The sequence below is a fragment of the Excalfactoria chinensis genome, chromosome 7 (assembly GCF_039878825.1).
Source record: "Excalfactoria chinensis isolate bCotChi1 chromosome 7, bCotChi1.hap2, whole genome shotgun sequence".
NCBI lineage: Eukaryota > Metazoa > Chordata > Aves > Galliformes > Phasianidae > Excalfactoria > Excalfactoria chinensis.
Window position 1 is genome coordinate 10,156,406 of NC_092831.1, and position 27,823 is coordinate 10,184,228.

Here is a 27,823-nt window from a genome sequence, read left to right on the forward strand (position 1 = left end):
AACAGGCCCTGCATGCCCAAGTACTTTGCTCTGCACACAAACAGGATTTTTTCCATGCATGGTGGGATGCCACCCTCTCAGAAGTTGGCTCATGACATCTGTATTTCATTTACATGTGTATTTTGGGCATCCCAAATCCACAACCCAATGTCGCTAGTAATCATAGTACAAAAGTATCTGTTTTTATAACCATCCAAATTTAGGAAAATCTTGGACATTCTGTCAAATATTTTTCTTTGGCTTTTCTCTGGAAATAAATTGTGCTGAGCTGCCTGGATCTGCCCTGCACTGGGTAGAGTTAAAGGGCTTTTCTTACGTTTGAGAGGGAAGTGCACAAATACTGCTGGACAAAAGTGAGACCAGCCCATCCGACATGACCGTTGTGGTTTAACTACAGTAAAGTACCACCCTGAGACATACAACGTGCAACCCATTAAACAGAAATGCATATTGCTCGTTTGGACCTTGAAAACAATTTCCAGATCTGTCTGTCCTCAAGGACTTGTTGTTCTGGATGGGTGACATCTGGTAGGTTGGGCAGGTGTTTAGCCTTAGGTTGAAGAAGAATAAATGCCCCAGATGATCACTTGGAGCACAGTCTCTCTGGGCTAAGGTTACATTTGTGCGCAGAGCTTGAGGGATAGAGACTAATCCTTACTTGGTGGTGTCTAAACTTGACTACAGTAAAATGAAGACATATAACAAAGGGTTGCAGCACAATTGCTGAGGTTGATGAATTCCCAGCAAGCCCTGGCTGGTGTCCAACAAGCAGGGCTCACACCACAGGCACAAATGAGGACTGGGAGGTTGCTGGGCCAAGGGCAGGATGGGGTTCAGACATAGATTTCTCAGGGACTTGCTTGGAGTTTGAGGGATTTGTCAACCCCAGCAGCGAAAGAAAAACCAAACAGTGGATTCCCACACAAAGCAAAGCACACAAAAGGTTCTTGGAATTAATTAGAACTGAAAATTTGGTTTGAATGACTTGGTTTGGAGATCCTTCAGAGAGCAGCTTCAACATTGGTTTGGGGACATCACTGTGATTATTGAAGCCTTATTTCCCAATTTTTAAAAAGTCAGCCCACTTCCTTTATTTCAGGCCCTGAGGGAGACACTGTAGCATGTCCCCACACTCTGGAAGTGCTCTGTTTTTGCTAATGGGCAGGGAGGTGGAAGGAAGGAGCTGGGCACGACAACAGTCCCTAAGTGACACAGCCCCACAGCTTGTGCCAAGGTCTGAGGATGGTATAGATTGTCCTGGCCCACATATAACTGAGGAGGCTCAGTGAATACAGCCTGAGAGAAGGACTAAGTCCTTCTCCCCATTTTCTGATCAGGTCCTATGCATGGATCTTCTTTTACTAGATTGTGCACAAGGGAGACCAAAACTGCAGCCTCAGCAGCTGGGGAGAGAGCGACATCAAATAATCTATGAGACGCTTCTTGCAGCTAAACTCCTCAGGGAGCAGCAACCTGCTTTGGCAGTGTTTACACATCGTATCTCTGATTTGCACCTTTAGTAGCTCCCGGAGTGGGCTCTGGCTGCACAGCAGCTAGTGATAAAAAATGAGGACAAGTGCACAGAAACCCAAATTTATCGCTGGAGTTTCCTCCCAGCCATTACTCACATGGACGAGCTGCTCTTGAGTGTCATATTCCTTTGTGCACCCTTCCCAGTGACAGTTCGTCTCATAAATAACCTCAGGCTCCTGTTTACATTCATCCTTATCTAGATCTTCTTTCAGGTCTGTCAGATGCTCCTGCAAGACACAACAGTGCATTGTATAAGGTGAACTTCTTTCATCTGAATTCCTCTGTCACTCATAGATTACAGGGCAGGTACCAACTGATCACTAAGGTGAGCTCATTGTAGCAACACAGCATCCTTGATTACAGAGAAATAACGAGTTACAGAGTTTTGGCAGAAATGGATCAGAGCTGATGACAATACACGAAACACCCCAAAGCCATGGTTGCAGTGGTGCTGGCTCCAGTCAGGTCAGGAGCAGATGCAGGAAAGGCTGGAGAAAGGAAAAAGATTTTGATGTTTGTTTTTGTCCTTTGCTGGAGCAACTTCTGATCTGTGGAGGTGAGGGAAATACGAGCATGAAGAAAACAGCCAAAGTTTATAGTTACCAGTTTCACCTGACATGGGCTGGGGAGAGGCATATATTTTATCTTTCAGAAGATCAGAAAACGATGCTTAACTATTACCCAAAGATTTATGCCCACAGGGAAAAAGTGTTGAGTCTTCAGAACTTTCTGTGACTGGCACACATAAGAATCTTGAGCAAGACCCCATGATGACTGCAGAGCAGAGATCCAGGGGTGCTGGCTCCGGTATGGGTTCTTCATAATGAGTTAATCTAATCCTAGGACACTGTGAGCTCTCTTCTGAACTTCTCTGTCTACCCAACTCCTCAGAGCTAAATGAATCACAAAGGTATTTTATATGGCTGCTGCAAGGATTAAAGCATTGACACCTACACAACAGAGTAACACAGAATGCAAATGCAAATTACTACAAGTCAGAGGGACAACGGTCACTCAACATGAGTCACAGCTACTTGCACTATAAACAAGGCAACCAGCAGACAACATTGACTATGGAATTTCGCAATGCATAACAAACCCAGACGGTTTTTACCCCCTTCATTCTCTTTCCTCCCAATTACTACCCCTGCCCAGCACAGATCATCCCACCTCTAGGGCACAGGAGCACCTGGGCTGTGACTCACTCCATCAGACATTGTTCATTGTGATCTGATGCTCTGGTTGGCCCGTAAGTATTTAGCCACAGCTAGACCCATCTCAAATTGTCTCTGACCTGCCCAGATGGACCTATTTGGCTGCCATCTCCTTCCCCATCAACACCTTTGCAATGCCTACTGAGAGGCCACAATGATTAATGACTTAACAGCATTCTATGGCTTAGAAAGTAAGATCTGCTGTATGAGAGTTCAACAATTTTCATTAACTAGCTCATGACATACATGCCAGCTGTGACTTTTCAGTTCAACGGTTTAGATATGGAGAGGAAGAGATTTGTTTTAATTAGCTCTTCACCTAAATACATATATATAAATATATATATATATATTGCGAGGTGACTCCCGGGAAAGGAAACTATAGAAACTCACAGAAAGATTTCTGGAGATTTCAAGTATATCTGAGCAATAGCCTGAGAAAGTTCAAACAGCAGTTTCTTTTTCCAGCAACTCTATTTGGCTGAGCTGAGAACAATACTTTTGTTGAGATGTTTCTTTCCACCAAACGCTGTCTCTGAAAAAGTGAGATTTTCTACTAAAAATATTATTTTGCCAAAATGTTTCCACTTTCTGCTGAAGAAAACCGAACAGAAACCTTTCAAAGTTGTTTAAGAGGACTGATGTATGTCATTTCTGGCTAGTTCAATACTAATCTTAGTCCACATTGGAGCTACTGTGGTATCATAAAAGCACAGTAACTCAGTTCTGTGTTGCCTGGTGCTTCGCTGTGTTCCATGGATCTTGTCTGGATCACATTTTTATAGCACACGCCATCATGGGGAAGACTATCTGGACAAGGATTTTAGACACCCAAACCACAACTCACATGAGGTTTTTCTAATGCAGCATTTCTGAAACAAAACACACATATGGATGCTTTTTGGGGGATGGCTATTCCTCAGTAATCACGTTTTCAGCAGAATCTTCTCCAGAATGGGAATCCCCAAACTTCAAAAGGTGGCTGTTGCTCAGACCAGCTTAAAAGGAGACACCTGTGACATTCAGTCTTGTAAGCTGTTCTCCCAGCCAGGAATGGACTGTCTCTCACAAGGCACTTTCCAATAATCTCTCAGTCAATACTGAAATGCTGCAAGATGTGAAACCTACATTTCCCTCGGGGTATGACTCCACACATTTTCTCATTAGGAACCATTAGATAACCAGAACACATTTTCTTCCTCTTAATTTCACCTTGTTCTTCTAATCAAGCCTCTATGCACCATTTTAAACAATTCCCTCCCCTCTTGCAGTGTTTATTTCACATGGGACTCAGTGGATGAAGCTCTGGGACAGAGATGCAGGGAGAGGCTGGTGCTTTACAAGCACTCTTTGCAGTCAATGGCAGCTATCAAGGAAGTAGCTGTCTGTCCCACAGCTCCTCTGCTACAGATGCTTTAGAAAGCTAGTGATGGCTTTCAAATCTTTTTTCATTTGCTGCAGGAAAGAAACATGTTGCCTATTAGCCTGGGTGCTGGCCAGATTGGTTTTGTGGGGCACGTGCTTTTCCAGCAGTGTGTGGATGCGCTTCTAAACTCAAAGCTCCAGAGAGCTGCCTCTTTGCCCTAATCATGCTGACTACAGCATGTTTATCTTTCCCTGATATGCTATCTTCATCAATTTTACCAGCCCCCTGATGACTGCACACATTGCTGTCCCCATGCATCATGCTGAGACCTGCTCCTGAACCAGGGCAGGAGGAGAAATTTGTCATCAACTCTTCCATTCGTTTGACAATAACATGGCCTAATATTTCATGAAAATGAAGTGCCCAGAGCACTCCTGATAGTTTACAGTTGTGATAAAGGATGGTCAGATGGATACTGTCAGCCATTAAACAGTTTGCAATCACAGAGTTCTGAAAAGAAAGCAAGGGGCTCTGGACCCTTCTTGGTGTCAAATGTGACACTGGTGTAAAGGATGTTGCTAGGAGCAATTCCTTGTTGAATCAAGGAGTCTTTTTTTGGCAAGCTTTCTACCTACATGCAAGAATCCCCTGTAATCTATGTTTGCTCTGAAACACCAATACTGCTTGCTTTGCAGCACAGAAAACTCCAATGCCATTTTTTAAAGCTATCAAGCTTCAAATATTCCCTCCCTCCTCTTTCTGTATCCAACCACAGCAGTGGCACGCTGAGTCCTAAGCACCCACTGAATGCTTTACTCAGTCACTGCATCAAAATATGCCAACAGCATCATTCCCAGAGGCAAGAAGACCCAGCAGCTTTGCTGCCTCGGGCCCCAACACGTCTCGCACCAAGGAGGTTACCTGCGTGGTTGGGGATACTGGGGGCAAGCCCTCGACTTCGGTCTTGACCTTGGTGCGCTTGTTAATTACGGGATTGACGGTGCTGCTCACGGCTGACTCGCTGCTCTGCTTGCTCTAGGAAGGAAAACCAGGCAAGATGTGGTACAGGGTTTGGGATGAGAGACTCAATGCAGCCCACAGCGTTGTTCAAAGTTAACTAAAAAAATCAGTCAAGGTCAAACGTCAAGAGTGGATGGGGACAATGGCGTGTTGGCCTGCTGCCATGGGCTTCATGCGAAAACTAGCCTGTGTGGGTTTGTGTGAGGCAGAAAGAGGGGGAAATAAAGAGTACCATCAGCTTCTGCAAGCTCATCAGCAAGCCGGGCTCTTTCAGAATGATCCAGTCCCTGTCAGATCCATGAAAATGTTATGTAACATCCACCCAAGCCGTGATTTTATTTCTCAGTGTGATGAAATGACTTGTTGAGAAAATGAATTCCTGAGAAGAGTGGGGGGCTCTGGTTACATGTGAGGGCTCCTTCATGCTGGGTGCATGAAAGGCAGCGTGTATATTTTGCTAAGCCCTTAAAAAATGAAAACAACTTCAAGAGAAAAAAAACCCATTGTATGTGCATAAAATTGGAACATTAACATTTTAAATCCACTACTCTTGCTAATTGCTCAAGATTGGTCATGCAAGTTATTACACAGAGGCATAACTCCTACCAGCCACATTATTTTGGTAGCCAGTTTGTGAGAAGAAAACAAAACCAATCAATCAAATAACCTTCAATAACAAACAGAGTTTGCAGTGCAGCAGCCATGAGAAATCCTAAAACAATAAACCAGTCTGAAAAGTTCAGTATAGTGCAACTAAAACAACAATTTGAAATGGGTGTGAAATGAGGTGAATTAAGTCTCTGGGGAGAAAAGCAATTGCAATTTAAACTTCAAAGGAATGAAAAGCAGAAGGAAAAATGATTAAAAATGCGCTAAGCATATTCACTACATATGTGTGTAGGGAGAGTATGTGCACACACAGATGTGTGTGTGAGTGCACACGTATTGGTATGGTCCAGGTGAGGTGTATGACTTCATACACATTGCAGCACTCCTAATAGTCAAAATGTGGCCTTTGATTCTGCAAAACTTAAAATCAACAGCAGACCACCTGAGGAAGCGACAAGTGAAAACAGGGAACAGTATGTAAAATGGTGGGAGGTCCTACAGAGGATGTACTTACCTGCTTGTGAGGGAAGGAGCCACATACTTTAAAACTATCTGCATGATCCAGTCAGTAGAAAAAAGGAAGGAGGGATGGGTGAAAGACCGACAAAGCTTGATTCACAGCATTCATGTGCTTATCTGGCAAAACACTTCAGCATGTGCCAAATCCCACTGATTTCAGCAGCGTGTGACAGCTGCTCAAAGAGATTTGCTGCCTGAGATGGCCCTGTGTATCACGTTCAGTGCTTTGCTGGATCAAGGCCATTGGCTCCTGTGCAGGTATGTGTAGGTGTCCAAGGAGGGAGGTGGGTGCAGAATTTGACTGTGACAAATCCAGAAATGCTTTGTCGGGAGGAATAAAGTGTGCTGTAAGGTGAGAGCCGCCCCTACCTGACTGGAGTCGGAGATGCAGTTGTTGTTGCTGCTGATCTGTGCCGGAGGTGGGTTGACGGAGATGACGGCCATGTGCTGCCGAGGGGGAAAGGTAGGAGACGGCTGGATGAGGGGAGGAGTGTGCCCGAAAGCTGAGCTCAGACCTCGCTGCTGGGTCAGGATCTGCTGGTACGTCACAGGGTTGATGGGGTGAGGGAAGCTGAATGCAGGGCTGCAGCGGCAGGGGGAGAAGAAACCATGAAGAATTATTTCAAACAGCGTTTAGCACTTTGGCTGGTGACTGACTGAGTTTGGCCAGGACTTCTTAGAGGCTGCAATGTCATAGATAGGTGCTTCAATGCAACAATAAGTTTGGTACTGTGGTCTGCTGCAAAAACAAGCTTTGTCTCGTGTGAACCTCTACTAACTTTCTGACCCATGTATCAGAATGACCATAATTCCTTTGCTTCTTATGTTTAAAAACAGCCAAAGCCCTTGGCAGGGAGCTCAGAACACATCTGGCTTTGCAGCCCCACATCCCCCAGCTTTTCCAGCTCTATTCTGCAGGCTTGCAAGCTCAGGGTTAAGCTGCCTGGGCTGTGAAGCCCCAGTATCACCTGGCTCACCTGGCAGAGATCACAGCCAGGGTGAATTGCAAGCCATTTAGCTTAGTCCAAAACATGTAGTTTACTTTGCACACAGGTGAGGGACATGCTGGCTCAGGGGATTGCTGAAGTTTGTCACCCCTCATATGTAGGTCACTGGCTCAGCTCCAATCTAGGTCAGCAGCGACCAGAAACCCCACCAACTCCCTGGGGCTAGCTGGAGGCAACAGGCTGGAGCCAAGGTGCAGCAGGCAGAGGCATTAAAAATGAAGATCTGCTTCTGGAAACAAGGGATGCATCTGTGGTGGATGCCCTATCCTTGGAGACATTCAAGGTCAGGTTGGACCAGGCTTGGAACGCTCTGATCGAGCTGTAGGTGTTCCTGTTCATTGCAGGGAGTTGGACCAGCTGGCCTTTAAAGGTCCCTCCAACTCAACCAATTCTATGGTTTCGCTGATAGAGATGGAGGGACACAGGAGATGCAGTAAGTATCCTTTGCTCCCTTTACTCCACGTGAGGGATGCACAAACTGTAGACTCTCAGCCCCAAATTGATTATTAGGCACCTTAAAAACATAGCTGCCTTGAGTCCTTACCCTCATGGTGCCTTTTCTCATGTCACTAAAACTGCCCATGGTGCGAGTGCTCAGGGAACGGGGTCGTAATTAGCAACAGACTTCACTTCCAGTTTTGTTTTTAGAGAAAATACTCATTGCTGGTGATCACACAATTAGTATTTCTCTTCCCGACTTGTTAATGACAACTTGACCAGAAGAATAATGGGCAAAAATCACTGCAGTGTTATAGAGCTCTAGGAGTTAAATGTGTGCTGCAGTAAATGAGGTGTGATGGCAGGCTGCTGCACAGCACTGTTGTGTTACAACAAAGTCCAAAAATGACTATCACTGTTTTTTTAAGCTAGCAGTATGCTACATTCTATAATTTCTAAATGACAGTCAGATAAAGTAACTGATAAAATTAATGTAACGGTTACTAATGGCAATGTTCCCCTACAAGTTTAAAAGCATGGGATCTTTATAAACCCTTGCTTTGCAACAACAATGTTAATTAGAACTAACATATTTAACAGTTAAGTAATAAAAAGAATAACAACATTGTGAAACTTGGGTTAAGCAATCACGGCAGGAATTGACAACAGTAAGCTGCCTAGCGTAAGTGCTTTTTAATTAAGATTTGAGCAAAACTTTACTCAAGGGCTTAGATTTTTTTTTCAGATACGTTTTTAGAATTAGGCTCTTAAATCCGCCCAGGCAATATTTGTTTAAGAATGTGGGCCAATAATTTCGAGAATACTCTGGGGGCGATTTCTTCAAACAGAGGGTTCTGTAGTCATAGAATGGTTTGGGTTGGAAGGGACCTTAATGTCTGCCCAATGCCAACCCCCTGCTGTAGGCTGGTTGCCCCACACCAGTTCAGTCTGCTCAGGGCCCCATCCCATCTGGCCTTGAGCACCTCCAGAGATGGGGCACACATAGCTCTCCAGGTAGACTCCTCCAATACCTCACTGCTGAGTAAAGAATTTCTTCCTGACATCTAGCCTAAATCTCCCCTCTAGTTTAAAGCCATTCCTTCCACTCTATCACTGTTACACTGTGAAAAGTCAGTCCCCTTCCTGCTTATGAACTCTCTTCAAGTACAGGAAGGGCACAAGGAGTCTCCGTTGTTAGAGGACACCACTTGTCCTTTTGAGGGTGGTTACACAGATAGACAGCTCTGCCCAAAAAGCATTACCTTATTGTCCCGGCAGATAAATGGCCGTAGGAGCCACTTGCCGCTGAGCTGCTTCTGGAGTTGTTAATATATGCCACAAGGGAGTTTGGGGAGGTCCTGATCATCGTCTGCAGATCAATGCTGGCATCAGACAGTGGGGAGATAGACAGGGCTCGTTTTCGGCTTAATCTCGGAGTCACCCGTGGGCTTGAAAACCGGGACACTGTGGGAAAGAAAAAGGAGGGGTGAGTGAAGCACAGACTTTGTCAGCCAAAACCAGCGGGCTGCTCCTTCCTGAGGCCAAGTGAGGGGAAGGAGATGCCTGGTGGCTGAGGATGGGTTTCAGCAGGTGTGGGGGGACCCCCAGTGCACTCTAACCATCTCTTGGAGATGTGAATGGCTAGCTCAGCCCATTGCTGTTCCAGTTATCAGCATGCTGGGGACAGAGGGGTGCTCAAGAAGGGCAATGAGCAGGAGCTGAGACCTGCTGGCTCAGGACTGCTGTGGGATGTATAAGAAGCAGAGCAGGCAGCAGCTGAGGTTTCCCCTCTGCTCAGTGCTGAGTGACCCGGGGCAGGCAGCACGGCATGCTGTGTCCTGCTCAGAGGGTAAACAGAAGCCTGTCAGTCATCGTTTTTCACTGGCACTAAATTAACTTGAAATTAAAAGGGAAAAGGCCCCATAGGATTTCTACGAGCACAGCCACCCCATTGACTCAGCGAAGAGTAGAGGCCAGTGGAACCACGTCAGAGCCCAGGCAGCCCTCGGACATGGTGAGTGCAATGGTGCGCAGAGGGAGCAGGAATGAAAGCGAGCACAATGCTGACCACCCAATTAACGCAGGGTGAGAGACTCTGGGAGCCTCAAAAGTAAATTAGGAGTTTTAAGAAAACCAATTTGGCAGCTCAGGCGCAAAGTTCAAGCTCTCCTCCTCCGAGGGGATCTGCCAGGGCCTGGACCCTATTAGCAATTGTCAATCATTCAGGCATGAAGTCATTTCCAGCCCCGCCAGTCCCGTTTGTGGATCGGCAACACAGAGTGAGTTACTACTGCACTAATTTGGCCTCCCCCAACATTTGGGCATTGCTAACTGGAACAAGTGACTTCATCCTGAGGAAGCTCTGCCCAAGACTAAATGACCTGCAAGTCATGGGCTGGTGTGGATGGGAGCCGGTGCTGGGCAACATCACAGCAGCTCCTGATAACCAGGCATGGGCTTCAATGCGTGGCCAAGCCTCAGCCCTGCCTGGATGGTCTTGTCCCTCCAAAGCAAGGAGAGCAGCTTCCAAGAGTTGCCTGTTACTTAAAAATCATTTTTAAGGATGAAATACACTACTGGGTCCAGTGGTAATCCCCATCATCCACCCAAGTGAGCGCAGTGATACATTACTAGCTGGTTTTTCCAGCGGCGATCTCCTGGAAAGCTAGCCGTCAGGTTTGCTGTGGCTATATCCTATTAAAGGCTGTGAAGGAAGCAGTAATTTGGCCAAACAGGCAATGCAAACTATTTTCCTTTAGACAGTTGGAGGGACAGATTTCAGTTGCATCTCACCAAATACAAAGCCAGCACTTTGCAGGAGCACAGATTTTCTTCCCAGCAGACAAGTGCTGGTATGAGAGGAGTGAATGGGATGCACAAAGTGGTAAAATACAAACTGGCAGCAAGAACAAGGTGTTCCTTGATTTGTATTGGCTCACAAAAGTTCTTGTCAACATTTTCCTGAGACCAGTGGCTAGGCTTCAGTCTCCTGGAACCCACATGAGTCACTCATTTACCCAAGTGGTTCCATCCTTGCTGTGCCCAGACACTGCGATGTTCAAAGGGTTTAGTGCCACTGCCCCACTGCTACTCATAATGTCCCTCTATGCACAAAGTGAGTGATTTGCATGAGGTCACACTGGAAACATAAGGTTAAGTTGAACCAAGCACTCTCGTGACTTTTGTCCTACGCCTGAGAAGCTTCAAGAGTTGCTGTCTGCAGCCTCATGGGGTGCAGCAGAAGCTTGAAAACTCAATCCACGGACCAAGTAGCAAACGCAAAGAGCACACTGTAACCTATAACATCGCCTCCTGACTGTTAAGGCTGTTCCGTGACCTGACGGGACCAGACTCAAACTTTCTGAATGCTTGTGGCCAGCCCTGCCCTGTCCTATTCTGACACAGTGAGTGGTGCTTCCCTCAGGAGCTGGAAAAGCAGACACCGCTGTGCTGAGGTGCTATGTAATCAAAATAAAAATTAACTCAATGAAGTTCCTTTGTAAAGACTGGGATTGGAGAATACCCAAATTTCACACTTTGTCCATGAAATGTAGGCTCTGACTGGGCCCCAGAACAAGTAACACAAGGGTTACTTGGGTCCAAGTTGTAGAGGTAAAAATGGCACTCTGTCCACTATACAATCATGCATTACTATCATTGGTGGGAACTCATTATCTTCCTGGCAATAAGGCATCCTCATTCACTAAACAGTCCATGGCCATGGATGACCTGGGTGCTATCCCCAGCCCTCCCCAGCAACATCTCCTTGAGCAGGCTGCTTCTTCTTTCTGCATCCCTATTTCCCAGTGCTATATATTCAGATGAACTCCTTTAGACAGAGTTTGTGTTTTATTTCCTGTGTGTTGCATCTACCAAATGCAACGGGGCTCCACCTCGGCTGAGTTGTCAATGTTTCTGTCCTACAAATAATGTGCATCTTTCCAGATGCAGTTATTGTTTTCTGCATTTGCATTCCCACAGTCTTCTCCTTCTCTAACAGAAGGAAGCAGGCCAGATTTGACAGTCATATTTATCTCTGTTACTCCCACACCTCAAGGGAGATCTGTTTATTAATGTGCCACTTCCCTTGATAAATTACTAAATAGAAAGAAAAGCCTTGTACTCATTTCTCGCTGCTCCTTCCAGTGATTTATGTCCACAGTGCTGGTTCAGTCATTGGTCACCGTCAATTTGCAGAGGGAAGAAGTCCTGACGTCCAACAGAAGCCCTGCTTTCACTGGTGCAACCAGCGTGGGCGCCCTCCTGGCTGCACACAGGTATGCCATTTTTTCCCCATGTAAAGCTCTGCTGAAAGCTGTCAGATTGGCAAGCTGGCCTGGGACTTCTCCTGCACCAAACCAGTAATATCCATCATGTTAGTGTCCGCTCTTATTTAGCTCCTGCAAGTACTGAAGTGCTATACAGAATATTTGACAGCAAAGCCAGTAGGTTGGATTCATGCTTTACACAAAAGCCTCTGAGATCTTGCAAGTTTTCAGAGAAAGCCGTGACCTAAAATCATGCTACAGATGAACAATCTGTCTCAATAGCAGCACCCAGGAAGGAAAGCACCTGTGAAATGTAAAAGGAACTGAACCACATAAGGAAGCACTTATGACTGCATTAAGAAGGGGGAATCTTTTCACCATTATTACTCAAAAGCAGATTAACAGCACTGGGATCACTCTTAATAAAACTGGCCTAATCCCCTGATCTGAGGACATGAAACACCAACATTAAGTGGTAACAGGCAGCAGCAAAGTCAAATGTTAGGAGAGCTGCACACATAGACAAAGTGCTCAGTGCAACCTGACTGACAGTCACTTGGATACATGAGCAAAATCCTGTATTGCCTGAGACCCAGTGATGCTTCAAAGGAAAAACTGCACACAATTTTTCCAGCGGTGAATGCCCAGAGAAGGAAATGAAGGAGAGATCCATTTTTCAGACACAGAGGGATGGAGTCAGAGTGCCTCCGAGGGTTCAGCACCAGGTGGTCAAAGCACCCCCTCCACCACTCTTGAAACAAACAAAAATACGAACTTGAGTGCTGTTGTTCTGAAAGAAGGTTTGTTCAGAAGCCTGAAGTCATCATAGAAATTGAAATGAAAATAAGGAATGATTTAGAAGTTCATTAATCTGCCTGAATTTTCACTTTTAAAACAAACTTCTCTCTGCCTCTCTATCTCAGAGACCTTTTTACCTTTGGTCGCTTTCCCCTGAATACCAGTCTATCTCACCAAGGCTCAGAAAGAAGTGACGGGCCAGAGCCCACACTTGGTACTGAATTATCACGTCCACAAATTAGTCAGAAACCGATTTTCTTCCTGAATTTTCATTTACCCACAAGGGGCCAGTGACAAGCCATAGGACACACCTCACATCTTCACATGAGGGGCAGCCTGTGGGGGAAGCATTCATCATCACTACAGCAGCATGTGGTCTTGATCAGAGGAGGACACTGGGGAAATTTCCTTCCAAGTAGCTGAGCCCACAAAAGCACCTGGGCGGCAAATGCTCACCACTTCCTTGCTAAAACACACCCATGGCCACCGCTTCCCTGCACCTAGCCCTGGTCCACCCAAAGAATTTAGAAATACCCCCTCCTGCCATCATGAGAGTAAAGGCACCGACGGTCCTTTCATCAACAGGCAGCAGCAAGAAGCGACTAATGCTCCCTGCACAGCCAGTTCCTTATTCTCCTCTCCCCTTGGGCAGTGGCAGCACACGTCTCACTCAGACTGAAGCAGATGCTGGACATTTGTTCTGGCACCAGATGCTGCCGTGGGACCCTCCTTTCTGCCCTCCCTGGGGCCTGATCAGCTTTGCAGTTCAAGGAATACTAATGCTTCCCTCAAATCCTCGCTGAAAGACAAGGCTGCATTCTTCTACTCCCAATCCACAAGGTAACTGTTTAGACGACCCAACTTGCATATGTAAATTGAATTCTTTAGAAACCAGAGTGCAGCAGAACTCCAGACAGAGCGCTTATGGGATGCTCTGGGACTTTTTCTCTCTTCTGCACATATTTTTCTAGGGAAGAAAACAGGATTGCTGGCTAGAACTGGGTGGGAAACCGTTTCACATTCTCTGAACCTTCTCTGAGACTTCAGCAAGTTTCCATTCTGCGCTGGGACAAAGAAAACAACAAAAAAAAGATCCCTCAGAGTAGTTAAGGAAGCAACCGCAGGGTGGGCTGTCTGCCTGAGAAGCCTGCAGCTGGCTGGGTTGGGATGGCATCTGTGATGCAGAAGGCCCAGCCTGCACATCCCGTGTGCTGGGCCCTCGGCTCACACAAGGCACTTTTCCCAGGTCACTGTGAGGCTCCAGACCTCTGGATGGAACAGTCACATTGTGTGAATCTGTTGGAGGCGAGTCCTGAACCCATCTCTCACACTGCTAACTGCAGTGACTGCTCGGCTGCACTGCCAGCCCAGCTCCTTACCCTGATGACTATTAAATCATTTGTTTGTTGTAGAAAGGTTCCAACAACAGTGACTGACCGAGGACAGTGGAGGATGAATCACTGTTTGACTTGGGGGAATAAAGTCCTCCTTGAACATTTGCCCACATCCCAGGCGACTGTTCCAGCTGCCAGCCCATTAGCTGTCCTGTGCTGAACAAAGCTTTTTCCCAGTTAAAGTGATTTTATCAAGTCAAGACCTTTGTGACTGCCATGCACAAGAATTCAGGACACTTTTGTACCATTCTTATAATCAGTAAGGACAACCCAAACACATTTCCAACACTGTGGCTAATAGAAGTGATGGCTTTAAAAATAAACTGTTCTTCCCTCTCTGGCCACAAGAGTCCTTATTCCAAAGATCTAGATCTTGCTCCTGGAGAAGTTAATGCACTGCTCACTGATCATACTGTCTCCTTTCTCTTCAGGGTCTCCAATGGTGAAACAGCTTTGCTTTGTACAGTTTGTACAGATCTTATGATATACAGAGCTATAAGAGTACAAGCATCAAGTCAGGCTAGAGGAAATGGCACTTCCTGAAGGTTTGCAGGCAATGACAAAAGCACTCCATTCACACTTTCCTGCCCCTATGGTGCCTTCATGCACCCACCCCATTACATGGAATAATCCATCACGTGGCACTCATGTCTAAAGAGATGCAAAAAGTTGCTTTGATCTGGTGAGCAGATGCAGCCAGTAAGTTTCTGAAGTGTCCCACCAGGAACGTTGTGACACTGGAGAGGGTCTGACACTTGATTTGAAAATGCAGGCTTTTTGACAACTGGATTTAAGACCAGATTCAAGCTCTGCTCTTGGATTTAGAGTCCCTACTTGGATGGACAGAACAGGAAAGCTAACTGCAGGGTTATTAATTTTCACTGGCACTGGCCAGCAGACTGAAGCAGTCTGATGCGTAACACTTATATTTGGTTTACTTTAATTGCTTTAACTACTGATGCAGCGGCACAGTAAAGACCTGCTAAGAGATGCAGCTCTGCAGCATCCTCGTTCAGTCACCATGTAAACACACAACAGTTGGTCAGAAGCACCAGGCTGCAGCTGACACTGATGCCCAACTACTTCTCTGATCTTTTTGCACACCTGATGCAGTAAAAACACACAGCAAAAGGTGTGAGATGAGAGATTCTCCAAGAAATGCGATAAGAGTAATATGAAGGGCTCAGGTCTGTAGAAGGATCATACTCAGTATCACGGGCTTCCACAGACCAGCACATGTTTGGAGGTGATGTGACAATGAACAGGACTTTTCTTTTAACTATTATTTTAACACGCTTATCCGCTCTTTTGCTGTTGCAGGTGCCAGCATTGTCACAGATGTGCTGCATGTGGTCTAACAGGAACTACCTGCATTTCAGCAACTAGCAAAATAATTATTGTTAAGTTCTTACATTCTAGGACTCTGGAAAGAAAAAAAGCTCCCTGAATGAGAGATGCCGTAAGACAGTGACTCACTGGGGTTTTATGCATGCTACCCGTATTCTTGTCTCAGAAAAACACCATAAGAGGATGCCTTATTCAATTATCTGTTCAACTATTTATTTGTGTCCCTACTGATTTGAATTTTTGAAATAGCTTTCTAAACAGAGAGGGTTATTCCAGCTCTTCAGCCAGAACTTCATAGCAATCCATTTAACTCTCTGTCTTAGTAATGTACAGTTCTCTCTTCATGCTGGTGTTGAGCCTCCATTATCAGACAGAAGAGTTCACTGGGGATAGCACATTAAGCCCACCAACAAAATGCCAACCTACGTAAGGAACCCCAGTGTCTCAGGATGCAGATTTGATGTTAGGAAACGCTAAAACGGAAAACAGAAGTACTTAAATTGTGGTCCTTAGGGATGTGGTTTAGTGGGCAATATTGGTGGCAGATGAATAGCTGGATTAGATGACCTTAGAGGTCTTTTCCAAACTTAATGATTTTATGATTCTATGATTTTAAGCTCCTCTGACTTCTAACATGCTTTTATGTGCTTCAGTGGCCCACAGGTGGTCTCAGTACCTGCAACAGCACCATGCGTAGGGGTGAGGGAGGATAAACCAAAGCAGGAGCCTCTCCAGGCTGATGGGTGAAGCTGAATGTAAAGAATGTGGCACTGGGTTGCTGCTCCTACTCACATTATTAAAAAGCAGCCTTCCCATATCTCATGTAGCATCCATATGATGTATGAAGGTCCAGAAAAACCTTACCAGCTACTGATTAACAAAACTTCATTGAGAGATCAAAATAATGCCCGGAGAGCCCTAGCTTTCTAAAAGAGTCACAGTTATGAGCATGGCTGCATGAAATCAAGACCTTGTTATGTGATTTACTCCAGAGCCATTTTCAGGAGAAACCAGGCAGGAAGAGTCTTCTGCTCAGGGGAGCAGCTCAGATGACTTTGGATAAAAGATGGATTTTCAGCAAACTCAGAGGATGAGCATTTTGATGTACTGAGTGTCCGCCTGCACTAGCATGAAAACAGTTATGTTTGCTTCTCTTACTGGCTGTTTATCTGGCACTTCGGGAAGGCACTGCTGGTCAGAGATGGACTAATAAGGAGGCAAGGAGGAAGGAGTCTTGTTTGAGAGCCCAAAGAGAACTTGGCAGAGCCGATTTGCACCCATCTGCTATAACCACAGAGATTAACCCCTCAGATGGAAGACAGAGAGCAGCTTTGCTGACAAGCTGCTTTGTAGCAGAGAAACTCTGAACACATTTTGGATGTTAGAAGCAGGATAGCATCAAGGCGCATGTGCTCTCCCATTCAACACAATTTCCCAATCAGTCTAGGAACTAGCAGCTGAAAAGGACTATTCAGGTAAAACTCTGGCAGCAGCTTCAGACAAGAAACTGGATTTTTTTAGTTAGAAATATCCATAAAGTCCCTATCACTGAACAGCCAAGAGCAGCTTTTATCATTCTAAGCCAGTCACTTTACGAAGCAGCAAGACCGCACAGTCTTTCATCTTAAAAGCTCAACAACAGAAACTTTGAAGCGGTAATGAAATGATGCAGAACTCCACTCCAGAAATTATAATGGTCCACAGGCAAATCCAAAGGCAGCCCGGCAGAGAGAAGCTGGGAGCTGAAAGCTGAGACTTCTCTTTCCTGCAGCAGAAGTAATCCTCAGTCTCCCTAACTGTGCAAGCCCAGCTCTTACAAGACATAGCATAAAGGGAAAGAAATTTCTAGCAGCTCTAAACATCTCAGATGAAAAAAGCCTTCAGTCTTCCACATAAACATTACCCATCACGCCAGGGCAGCGGCCAGGCTGAGGGTGACTCAGCACTGCCGTCCCCACCATCATTTTATTTCTTCTTCATTTAGCAATGAGACAGAACTTTCTGGATTTCTAATGACTTATACTAGTATCAATACAGCAATTTTTTTCTCCCATGAAATACGAACACAATTGTCCCCACCACAGCTCCCTGTTAACCTTTCCTCCTTGGGGGGTTTGTTTTACAGCTACCCCGACAGGCCCCAAACTCAGAGGATGTTGTGCTGAGCATGGCAACAAGAGGACAACACCAGCCCATGGCCCAGACAGTGGCCAGACCAAAAGGTGGGACAGGAAGAGGGAGCTGGAGCACAGCCTGGGGCACACAGTTGCTGCCCATGGCCAAAGCAGCCGGGCAACATCACCCTTCTGCTGGATCAGCTGCCTCTTGCCTGTGCAGCAGCCCTTCCAAAAGCACCACAGCATATCTGTTTTAAATTAGGTGTACTTTATATATAGATGTATGGAACAAGATGATGTTTCAAGCCGACACTCAATGTGATGCCAGTAGGTTTCGGCAGAGTAAGGTGACCTCGTCCAGCAACCTCCACCTGGAGGACAGACCCATCTGAATGCCCCAGATTCCATTGCTACTCACCATCAACAGGGCTGAGGTACTCGTGGAGGTGGGCTGTGCTGGCTGCTCCGCTGCTCTGCATCAGGATGTCCCCATAAGGGTTGGGGTGGCCGGCCATCAGAGTCATTTGGTGGTAGTAGTCGGTTGGGTTGGCTCCTGGCGGCGGTGGGGGCAGCCCAAAGAGGCCTCGCTCCTTCAGATGCTCATGAGCCACTGCCGAAGCCGAGGGTGAAGAGGAGAACATGGGGAGAAGGTTCCCGGAGGACGTTAGACCTTGGCGCCGAGGCAGGCGGCCGTGTTCCCCCCGCACCCCCACCAGCCTTCTCCGCGCGGCCCTGCTCAGCGTGGCCGTGACGTGTGCTTGGGCGTGTTTTTTGCGGACAAAAGAAACTAAGCTGGGGCCTCTGCATTCCTCTATTTCCGCAAATTTATAAACAATCTCTCATTCCCCCTTTTAATAATCCTCCCGTTCGGACGCAGCCGTCGCCCTGGGGAGGGGGGAGAGGGCCTGGCCGTCGGCAGCAGTAACCCTGTCAGCATCCACATCCCTGCTTATTAGGGAAGAAAGACGAATGCAACCCAGTTCCCGATAGCAGTGAGAGGAAATTAAAGCCAAGGTCTAATGCATAGAGCTAGGTTTAGTGTTTGGCAGCATAAAACCATTTTGGCTGCCAAAGCCAATTACACTCACTTTCTCCCAGCTGTAATTTTTCAAACCTGCCTCCCCACCCGCTTGCCCCATTAACTTATTTACTGCAGCCTTAAAAAAAAATAAAAATGGAAAAGAAAAGGAACCCAAAACACAATGCCTCTTTTTCATAGCAAATAACAAAACCAGCTTTGATGGGGGAGGATGGTGCAGAACATACGCACTCACAGCTCAGTGCAGCAAGGAACTCAGGCACTCAGCATGGTGAGGCCATGGACAGGAAGCACCCAACATCATGACCTCATTTTGGGAGAGGGAGGGAGGCTTTTCATCTATCTCTCCATAGCTTTGTAAATGTTTTTTACTCAGAGAAGACCGTTTACTCATGTCAGACAGTAAAGCAGGGCTTTGCTGTACTCTGGTGTGCTTTGTGTGTTCCTGTGATGGCTCAGGAGCCGGTGGATGCTAGGATTTGAAGACCTATCTCAGCCCTTGAAAAACAAGCTCTGAGGTCCTGGAACTCTCCTAGGAAAGCCTTGCATTTTCCCCTTTCCCTGCTTGGTCATTCTTGTCCCCTGGTCCCAAGGCACAGGGAACCTGGTGTCCACGCTGGCCATGGTGTGACCTGTCTGAAGTGGATGGATACCACTACCTCCACACACACTTGCCTTCTCCTGAGAGCTTCAGCAAAGCAGCTCAGGAGCAAGGAGGAAAAAAGCACAGTCCTCTCCTCTGCCCTGCTGCTCTGCACATCACAGGACATGAAGCCAAGGGGAGATAACCCTGGCAGCACCCGGGCAAACATGACCCTGTTGGAGAGGAGCAAGAATCCTGGTAGAGACATCAGAGTAAGGCAGCTTGTAAGAGAGCAGAGAGCTCTACAGAAAGGAACATACTTTAAGCAAAATATTTATAATACGATCCAGCGGTAATAGCTATTCTCACGCTCTGCTTTCTCAGTGCAATGATGCAAAACAAATGTGTAGTTAAGGGAGAGGAAGAGAAGAAAAAAAAATGCAGAAGAAAAGGAGGCAGCTTTCCCACTTCAGAGAGCAGCTGTGGAGCCTTCACAGCTGTAAATCTCTGAGCTGCACATCAGTGCCACAAAATTGCTGCAGTACAAACAGCACGACGCGAAGCATCCCGGCCGTGGTGGGATGGGCAGGATGCAGTATGGCAGGTCTCTTACCATCGGCAGGGCTGAGCCCTCTGGCAGCAGAGATGACAGAGAGCGTGGGGCTGCCATGGACAGAGCGGAGGTAGTGCTCCATGTGGGGCGTCACGTAGGGGTGCGGTGGGCTGAAGGGTGATTCGCCAGGCCCAGCAGGATGAGGAGACAGACGGATGAGGGAGATGTCGGAGATGACGGGGCTGCCGCTCAATGGAGGAGGCCTGGGGAGGAAACAAAGAGATGCAATCACCTATGGCTGCCTGTTCTCCTTCCTCCAACCCTACTGGTTGGACTCATGAAGAAGGAGGCTGAGGAGGGGATTAAACATTGCATGGTGTGCTTTGTGCTGGAGCTGTCTGGGGCTGGAGCAGCTCCTGTGTGTGTGGAGCCAGCTCAGCATCTGTATGTGGAGAGTGAGGATACAGGAACATCCAAGGCCTCCAGCTTGGCCACATGAATGGCTCTGTCTCAGCTGCCCTGGGCTAGCAGCCCTCCCACTAGCGTCAATCAGGGCTTGCACAAACCTCCTTGACAGGTTGGCCCTACAGTTCAGAGGGCAAAAGTTCAGGAGAGGTTTTATTGCATGCTTTCTGGGGGCCACCACTGCTAAATGCCGCAGATCTTCCCCAGGCGAAGTGTTACCTGAGAAAGCAGTCAGTAAATGCTGGGGAGTCAGCAGGTAACAAAAAATCAGAGGCATGTTTTGGCACTTGAGTGGTTTTCACAGGGTGGGCAAGGATGGAATAGAAAGCACGCAGGCATCTCCTCGCCACATCCTCCATCCTCTTACACAAACCACAGAGGGTGCAAGGAGAGGAGAAAAATTACACATGTTGACCTGAGAGACAGAGAATTTGAGCTAGACACCAAAACAGGCAGAGCTGCCATCAAGCAAAATGAAAGAGCTAAATCTGCTTTGCGTTAGGCTTTGCTGCACTAGCAGGCTGCTGGGAGTGGAGCCACTTGGACATGGGGCTGGTGCTGGGGCCTGAGAAGTGCAGGCACACCACCTGCACCCCAGGTCCCACCCTCCTCATCAACAGCTCAGGTGCATTTTAATTTATTTATAATGCTTGCTATCAACAAAACCACACAGAAATGTAATATGAGCTTTGCAGACTTATTCAGCAGTTTACGAGCATGTTTGTCTTTGTTTGATCTTCTGTGCGTTTCTCTGTCTTTCTGATAAATTAGTAAACCTTGTGGCTTTTTGAACGCTTTCCGCTGATGTGTAGTAAATTAAATGTCTTTTAAAATATTTATAGTTCAAAGTACCCTTCTGTAGCACTGCACACCGTGGCTGGCTGGTGTGAAATAAATAGAAGGCAGTGAAACTCTATCAAAGCAAAGCTCATCAATGGCCTTGCAGCAACACACAGCCAACCTGAGTGCTCCTCACACCAGGACCTGGGCTCCACCACAGGAATAATAGAATCAGAGAACCATTAAGGCCAGAAAGACCATTAATATCACCCAGTCCAAGCATCAACCTGTATCTGTGACTGCTCCAAACCACATCACCCAGTGCCACATCTCCACAGTTCTTGTACCACACCAGGGACAGTGACTTCGCCACCTCCATGGGCAGCCTGCTCCAATACTTCACTGCTCTTTTGGAGAATAAATTTTTCCTAACATTTAACCTGAACGTCCCCTGACTCAGCTTAAGGCCATTACCTCTTGTCCTATCTCTGCTATCTGAGAAAAGAGGCTGACCTCCGCCTCACTACAGCCTTCTTTCAGGTAGTTGGATCCTCAGTGGGATCCAGCCTGGTTTCTCACACAGCACCGAAAGACAAATTTATGATGGCATTGCTATTTCAGATCTCGTAACTTCCCCACCTGCACTGTTACGGCATTTTGTTACCCAATTTACAGGGCGACTGACGCCGGCCTCCAAAAGTGCCGAGGTGAGCTGCTGCTCTGCACCTTTCACCATGACGTCAGGAGAGCCTGGCTGCAGCCGGTGGGCTGCTTTCTGCCAAGGCCACTAATAACAGCAGCCGAGCACGGAGCCGACCGATTTATTTCTACCGGGGAGGAGGGAGAAGTGAATCAAAGTCTCTGTTCCAGATTTAGTTTCAATTCATTTCTAATAATCTCCACTGCCTCATCTGGAAAAAATGAAACAGGATTAAAAAAAATAAAAAAAAAAAAAAAAAAAAGATGTCATTAAGAAAACATCTGACTAATTTTTATTCTGACGAAGTCTTAATATAAGCGAGGGGGGATGTAAATTAAAAGCAGCCCCAATCTTCCCTGGGCCACAGAGCCTGCCTTAATACATAAGCCATGAAAGAAGTTTTCTTACATATACAATAAGTTCCCTCTTTCATCAGTACTCACAGCTTCTCCCAAAAGGGCTGTGAACTTCTTTGATGCAGGCTTGGAACTATGTATTACCAGGTTTACGAGCCTTCCGAGCCTCTGTGGATCAAACTGTGAGGCCCACATCTAAAATGTATAAAACAATATGAAGGGGTTTGCTGTTCATTTTCTCCGTGCTAAATTGGGCAGAAATGCTGGAGTCCCTCAGAACAGGAAAACTCCACCCTGGCCAAGAAGGTAACACTGGGAAAAAGATCAAGAATTCACCCAAAACACATGCAGCTGGAGACCCGGGCAGTGTTTCAAAAGGAGGCTGGCCCTGCATCCAGACCAGGTCGGAGGAAGTCAAGTTCCCCCGACAGCTCTGTGTAAAGCCTCTGCTTGCCACATCTCCCCATCTCTCTGTCAGGATAACAATGCTCTCATTTGGGCTCGGCTCTGAATGAGATCAGGCAGTGATCACATCTTACCGTGGTACATGTACAACTTCACTAGAGCACATCCCAAAATAGTATGTCTCTTAGTAGTGTCCAACAGGAATAGGCCAGAACCATGGCTCCTCTGCACCTCACTCCCCAAGAACTTGTTTCCTTTCTTTCTGGTTGTCTCATTGGCATCATTTCTTGTCCATTTACCTGCCATGTATCAGCCATCCCCAAACCTTCAACCATCTCATTGTGGGTCAGGAGCCTCCACAAAGGACACCCAGCAATGAATGAAATAGTTGAAGACACTGCACATGAAATAATCTCCATCATTTAAATAAAACCGAGAAAAATGGGGACAATTAACCAGCACTGACATCCCAAGACTAGTCTAAATTAATGTTTACATGCCAAATGTATTAATTCAGCAGAAAACAAAGGGCTGAATACTTTTCCATATGCTCAATGGAATATGGGCACTTACAGGCAATTGTTTTGGTGTGCAATAAAAGAAACTGCATAGTGGCTACACAGGAATGGACGCTAAGAACAGAACTGCTCTTGTGGGGGTAATATTGCCTGGTAGAGTTTTGCTACGACAAAAAAAGAAAGAGAAATGCTTTTAACCAATGATCACATCCAAACACGACATCAAAATCCTTGGTTTTGTTCTTTAAAATAAATAAAATCTCCTGGCCTGATTTTTGTAAGCCCTGTTTACCCAGAACACCTCTTCAGGTCCACAGGAGATGCAGAAGAACCATAGGGATACCCAAAAAGGGACCACACTCATGGCAGACATTCTATGTACAGGATGCCACAGCTTTGCATAGTAGGAAACCTATAGTGCCCCATTTAAATGGTTCAGTCTAAACAGTTCTCGCTTTCCCCTTGACTTCACCTCTGTTTATCTCTGATTTAAGGTCTGTTACAGCAGGAAGGGCGGAAGGTCGCGACTTGAGTGGTACCCTCAGGAGGAAACCCTGCGAGGTCCCTCAAAACAAGGTACCTTTCAGAGGTCAAACCTTGGCCACAGTGATATAATTCATGTGGCATTTTATCATTCACAAAGATTGCCCCCCTCCCATTCTTTTCCACTTGCAAAGCAAAGGATGCGCAGACCACAGTGTGCCAGGAGGAAGTTGTCCTGACCTTATACGCCTGCCTGAGAGCCTGACAACGATGTGAGAGGGAATCTTCCCTGCTTCCTAGCTCTCCCAGAACCACAGCAAGGTTCTAACAGTCCAATAAAGCAGCCTGATGCTCTGAGATGGAGCAGTCAATCTGAAGATGCCAGCTTCATTTCCCACTAGGAAGAAGGGAACCCAAGACAAATCACTGCTAACTCCCAGCCCTCCCCAGCTGGGATATTCATCTATTTTTCCTGTATTTTCCCAGCTTTAAAATGAGACTAAAACACTAATTTTTTTTTTTATACTCACAAAAATGGATATTGCAGAAAATCAAGGTTACCTTTACCAATTCAGCAACTAATGCTCTCGCTGTGAAACTGGATAAAAATTTCTACAGCTTCTCTGCAGAAATGTAAGGGGCATGCTTTGAGCAGTTCCCGTTTTCTTCTTTCCCCTCAAATATGGCTTTGAGGCACTGAAAACTAGAAAAATGATTTAACAAAAAAAAAGAACAACAAAAAGATATTTAAACAGTTAATTCTCATTAGAACAGTTTATGAAGGGAAGCGGTAAATACAGCGCTGCTGTAAGACTTTATGGCAAAACTAGAGGTTTTTCTAAAAGATGGAGTCCAAGTGTTTGGAGGTTTGGAGTTTTAATAGTAGGAAAGAGTAATTTCTCCCAGTGTAGAAATGAAAGGGGAAGGAGTTCTATGGTTGGTGTCGCAGATGTTAGATCAGATAACTGTGGTAGCTGCTGTGGGTCTTCACAGACAAAAAAAATCTCTGAATATAAAAGCCCTTATTTGTGGATTTGTGGTTAGGGCCCTGCTTTTAGAAGGATTTATTTAGGCATTATGAAAAATCCCACTACACATCCATTGGCAATGGTAGTTGTCTAAATACCTTCAAAAATTATGCCTTAAAGTCTAATCTTGTACCACTGAAGTCAAAGGAAACTCTGCCACTGACTCTGAGAGGAGGAACAAGAATGGGCCTCTTACTGGTAGATCACTGTTTTCCAGCCACACCATGGAAACAGCATAGTAAACTATGGTGGGTAGTTTCTTAGTAATTTTTTTTTTCCATTCCTTAGAAAAACGCATTCAGGACTTTATGCAACTTCTATACCTTGAGGTCAATTTTATATATTTGTTCCAAGTAAGAACGATGTTTTGGCATTTTTTTTTAAGCTCTAAAGCTTAAGATAAAGCCAAACACCTTTCATTTTTCCTTATGAAAGACCATTCTGTTTTCAGTCACACCTGACTCAAACCACAGGTTAAAATATCTAGACCCAAGAACAAATGTAACAAAGGTTTTAAAACCACTTGATGTGTCTATATTAATACTTTTAATCAAAGAAATAAAAAGTGTTGTCGTTTAAAACTACAATTACTTATTTTTAATCTAAGGCCCACCAGAATTAAGCAATGTTCTTGAGCTCATGGGTTGCTCACAGTAAGAGGGGACCACAGCATCACTTGGAAGGAGCAAAGCTGGCAGCAGAAGTAACCATGTAGGAACTGGTTCTCAGAATAGAAACTGTCCTATCTACACGTGGATTCTTATTCTATTTACTCAACATTTAGCACAATGAGGGTCCAGTCTTGGCTGACACTTGAAGGCACAACTGCAACACAATACAACAACATTGCTATTAAAATGGAAGAAAAATACATATTTTATATAACTAAGATTGCCCTCCATTATGCAACACACAAAGAAGTCAGACATCAAAGGAAGAAATCAGAGTTGATATGGGACCTTCAAACCCAAATCAAATTAGTGTCTTGAGGAGAGATCTTTGATTTAAGCTTAACAGTGGTGATTTTTTCCTGGGTTGTTTTATACTTAATCAGCCACACAGCCCACTGTGCAAACATATGTTCCCAAAACACATCAAAGAGAGTAAACATTCTGTTTCAGATCCTAATATCCTTTTTTATCCAATTATCTTACTTACATGATCTTTTAATTTACGTTCTGAAAGCCCACCTTTTCACACAAGCTTTCCTTTAGCAGTAGAGGTAGAAGGATGACCACCTCAGTTCTTGTGAGATACCAGCCAAAAAAACCACAACACAATGAATAAATCAAAGCACGGTAGGTGAGTCTTTAAGATAGTTTCCTGAGAGATTAATGATTAAAGCCTTTGGAGAAGAAGAATATTTTAAGAAGGGGAACTTCAAGGAAGGTGGCTGAGGGGAAGAGAGGGAAGGAGGGTGGGAGAAAAGGCATGAAAGAAAGCACGGATAGAAGTCATGGAAGTTGTTGGCATGGAAGAGCCAATGAAAGCAATCTAGTGACAGACCAAAGGAGCGATGCAAAACTAGAGGTGTGTGAATTTCTGGTTCAAGCCACCAGACACGTGAATCTGGTTCTGAAAGCCACAAGATAAGAAAGTTGGGTAGTAAAGACACTATGAGTTCATGGCAAAGAGGGGATGAGGGCTGGGAAGCAACTGCAGATTGCAGGAGGCTAGTGAAGTGGGAAGCAGTGAGGAGCAAGATGGTGCCAGGTGGAGGCATAGACCAAATCTCGAAGGCAGAGCTGAGCAGGAGAATGAGGAAGATCTGAAAGGATGTTCAACCAGGGGGAGTGTGGGAAATGGATGCTAGAAAGATGTGTTGGATGTTACACAGCTGTTTATCTGCATCTGATTGATTTCCCTTGGGACACATGGTGAGGAATTAAGCACTTCTGAGTGAGTATTTTTCTCACAGCTGCAAAGATACTGGGCTTGGGAAAACAAATGGGAAGTATATGTGTGTGGGGAGGAAATCTGAATTTTTCACCCCTGTCTAGTGTCTGCTTGCCAGGCTACTCTTGGGTGTTGTTTTTCTGCCTTAAAAGAAAATGACATTCATGCACTATGGAGCAGCTTAACATTTTAAAGACTGTACCTATAGTATCTCTGAAAAGTCCGTTTCCATGTTATGCTGACATTGACCTGTCATGGAGATTGTATGCCAGTAGCAGCAGCAGAGCAGCAGTGGAGCTCATGGAAGAGTAGAGCAAACCAGAAAATGCTTATTCATTCATTACACTTTAAATCTGCCTTGGCTCCGTACCCGTCATATCCCAGAAAGGCAAAAAGGGACCATTCCTCTTCATCATGACTGTAATACAATCAACTGGCTGCAGCATTACTCCAACCAATGTTAACTAACGGAGTCTATGTCAGACATCTATAATTTCATGTTAACAAATTAGGTAGACCCCTGCATTTCCTGGTACCTTGAATGCCCAAGAAGCTCATAACTTTTCTTTATATGCAAAATGTCAGGGAAAGGGCAAACAATGTTATGCCAGAAGACCATAGCCAAATCACTTGGTTGGAATGTGCTGTAAATCATGGGGTGAATGGAAAATGAATCTTTGATCCAAGGCAGTGTCTTCCAGCATTAATATTGCTGCTAATACCCTCCTTTTCTATTGGGAATGTTCTCTTCCCATAACCCAAGGTCCTTAAACCCTATAACTAAGCAAGACACTGAGGGAGGAAAGCCTACACCCGTTAAAACAGCTGAAATGTCTTATTTCTCTATTCCAAAGTACATGGGAAAACCACTGGACTTCATGCTTTAGAAAGATGCCATGCTTGGTTCTAGGCAACAGTAAGCTGCTGTAACCGACTGGAAGTAACCAAAAAAATGCTTAACAAAGAGGAATAAAAAGGAACAGGGACAGGAGCACCACAGATCTCTACAAAGCCCTTTTAGACACAGCAGTCAGAGGAGTTCTGTAGGTACAGGTGATTGTGATAGCCACACAGAAATCTCTCTCATGCATGCACACCCCAGATACGCCACTGCTGTGCCGCACGTACCTGTCTGTGGTGCATCACAGCACAAAGAAGTAAAAGACACACATTCCTATAATAGCAAAGCTTTGGGTTGGAGCCTGACGGGTTTTCTGTAGGAATTAATTTCATTGCCATTTGACACATTTTAAACAGCAACAGCACTCACAGAAACCTCCAAAGGGAAATATTCACGAACAATATATAATAAATACATTGATTTCTAATAATAACCATCTGCCCTAAATCTTCTTGCTGACAGGTTTAGTTGGACCAAAGGCCCTTT

At 45.6% G+C, this 27,823-nt stretch overlaps 1 protein-coding gene across 8 annotated transcripts in view; it reads right to left on the reverse strand.

Moving 5' to 3' along the window:
* Positions 1–27,823, reverse strand: part of GLI2 (GLI family zinc finger 2) — a 172,700-nt gene that overhangs the window by 17,824 nt on the left and 127,053 nt on the right. For 6 of the 8 annotated variants that reach the window (XM_072341080.1, XM_072341077.1, XM_072341078.1 and 3 more), the window contains 6 exons: positions 19,866–20,068; positions 18,049–18,240; positions 8,969–9,170; positions 6,631–6,844; positions 5,035–5,148; positions 1,629–1,760 (listed from right to left, as the gene is read on the reverse strand). In XM_072341080.1, coding sequence (XP_072197181.1) covers positions 1,629–1,760; positions 5,035–5,148; positions 6,631–6,844; positions 8,969–9,170; positions 18,049–18,240; positions 19,866–20,068 — 1,057 coding nt within the window. The remainder of the gene's footprint in view (positions 1–1,628; positions 1,761–5,034; positions 5,149–6,630; positions 6,845–8,968; positions 9,171–18,048; positions 18,241–19,865; positions 20,069–27,823) is intronic. The other 2 variants (XM_072341083.1, XM_072341081.1) reach the window with 2 other exon arrangements.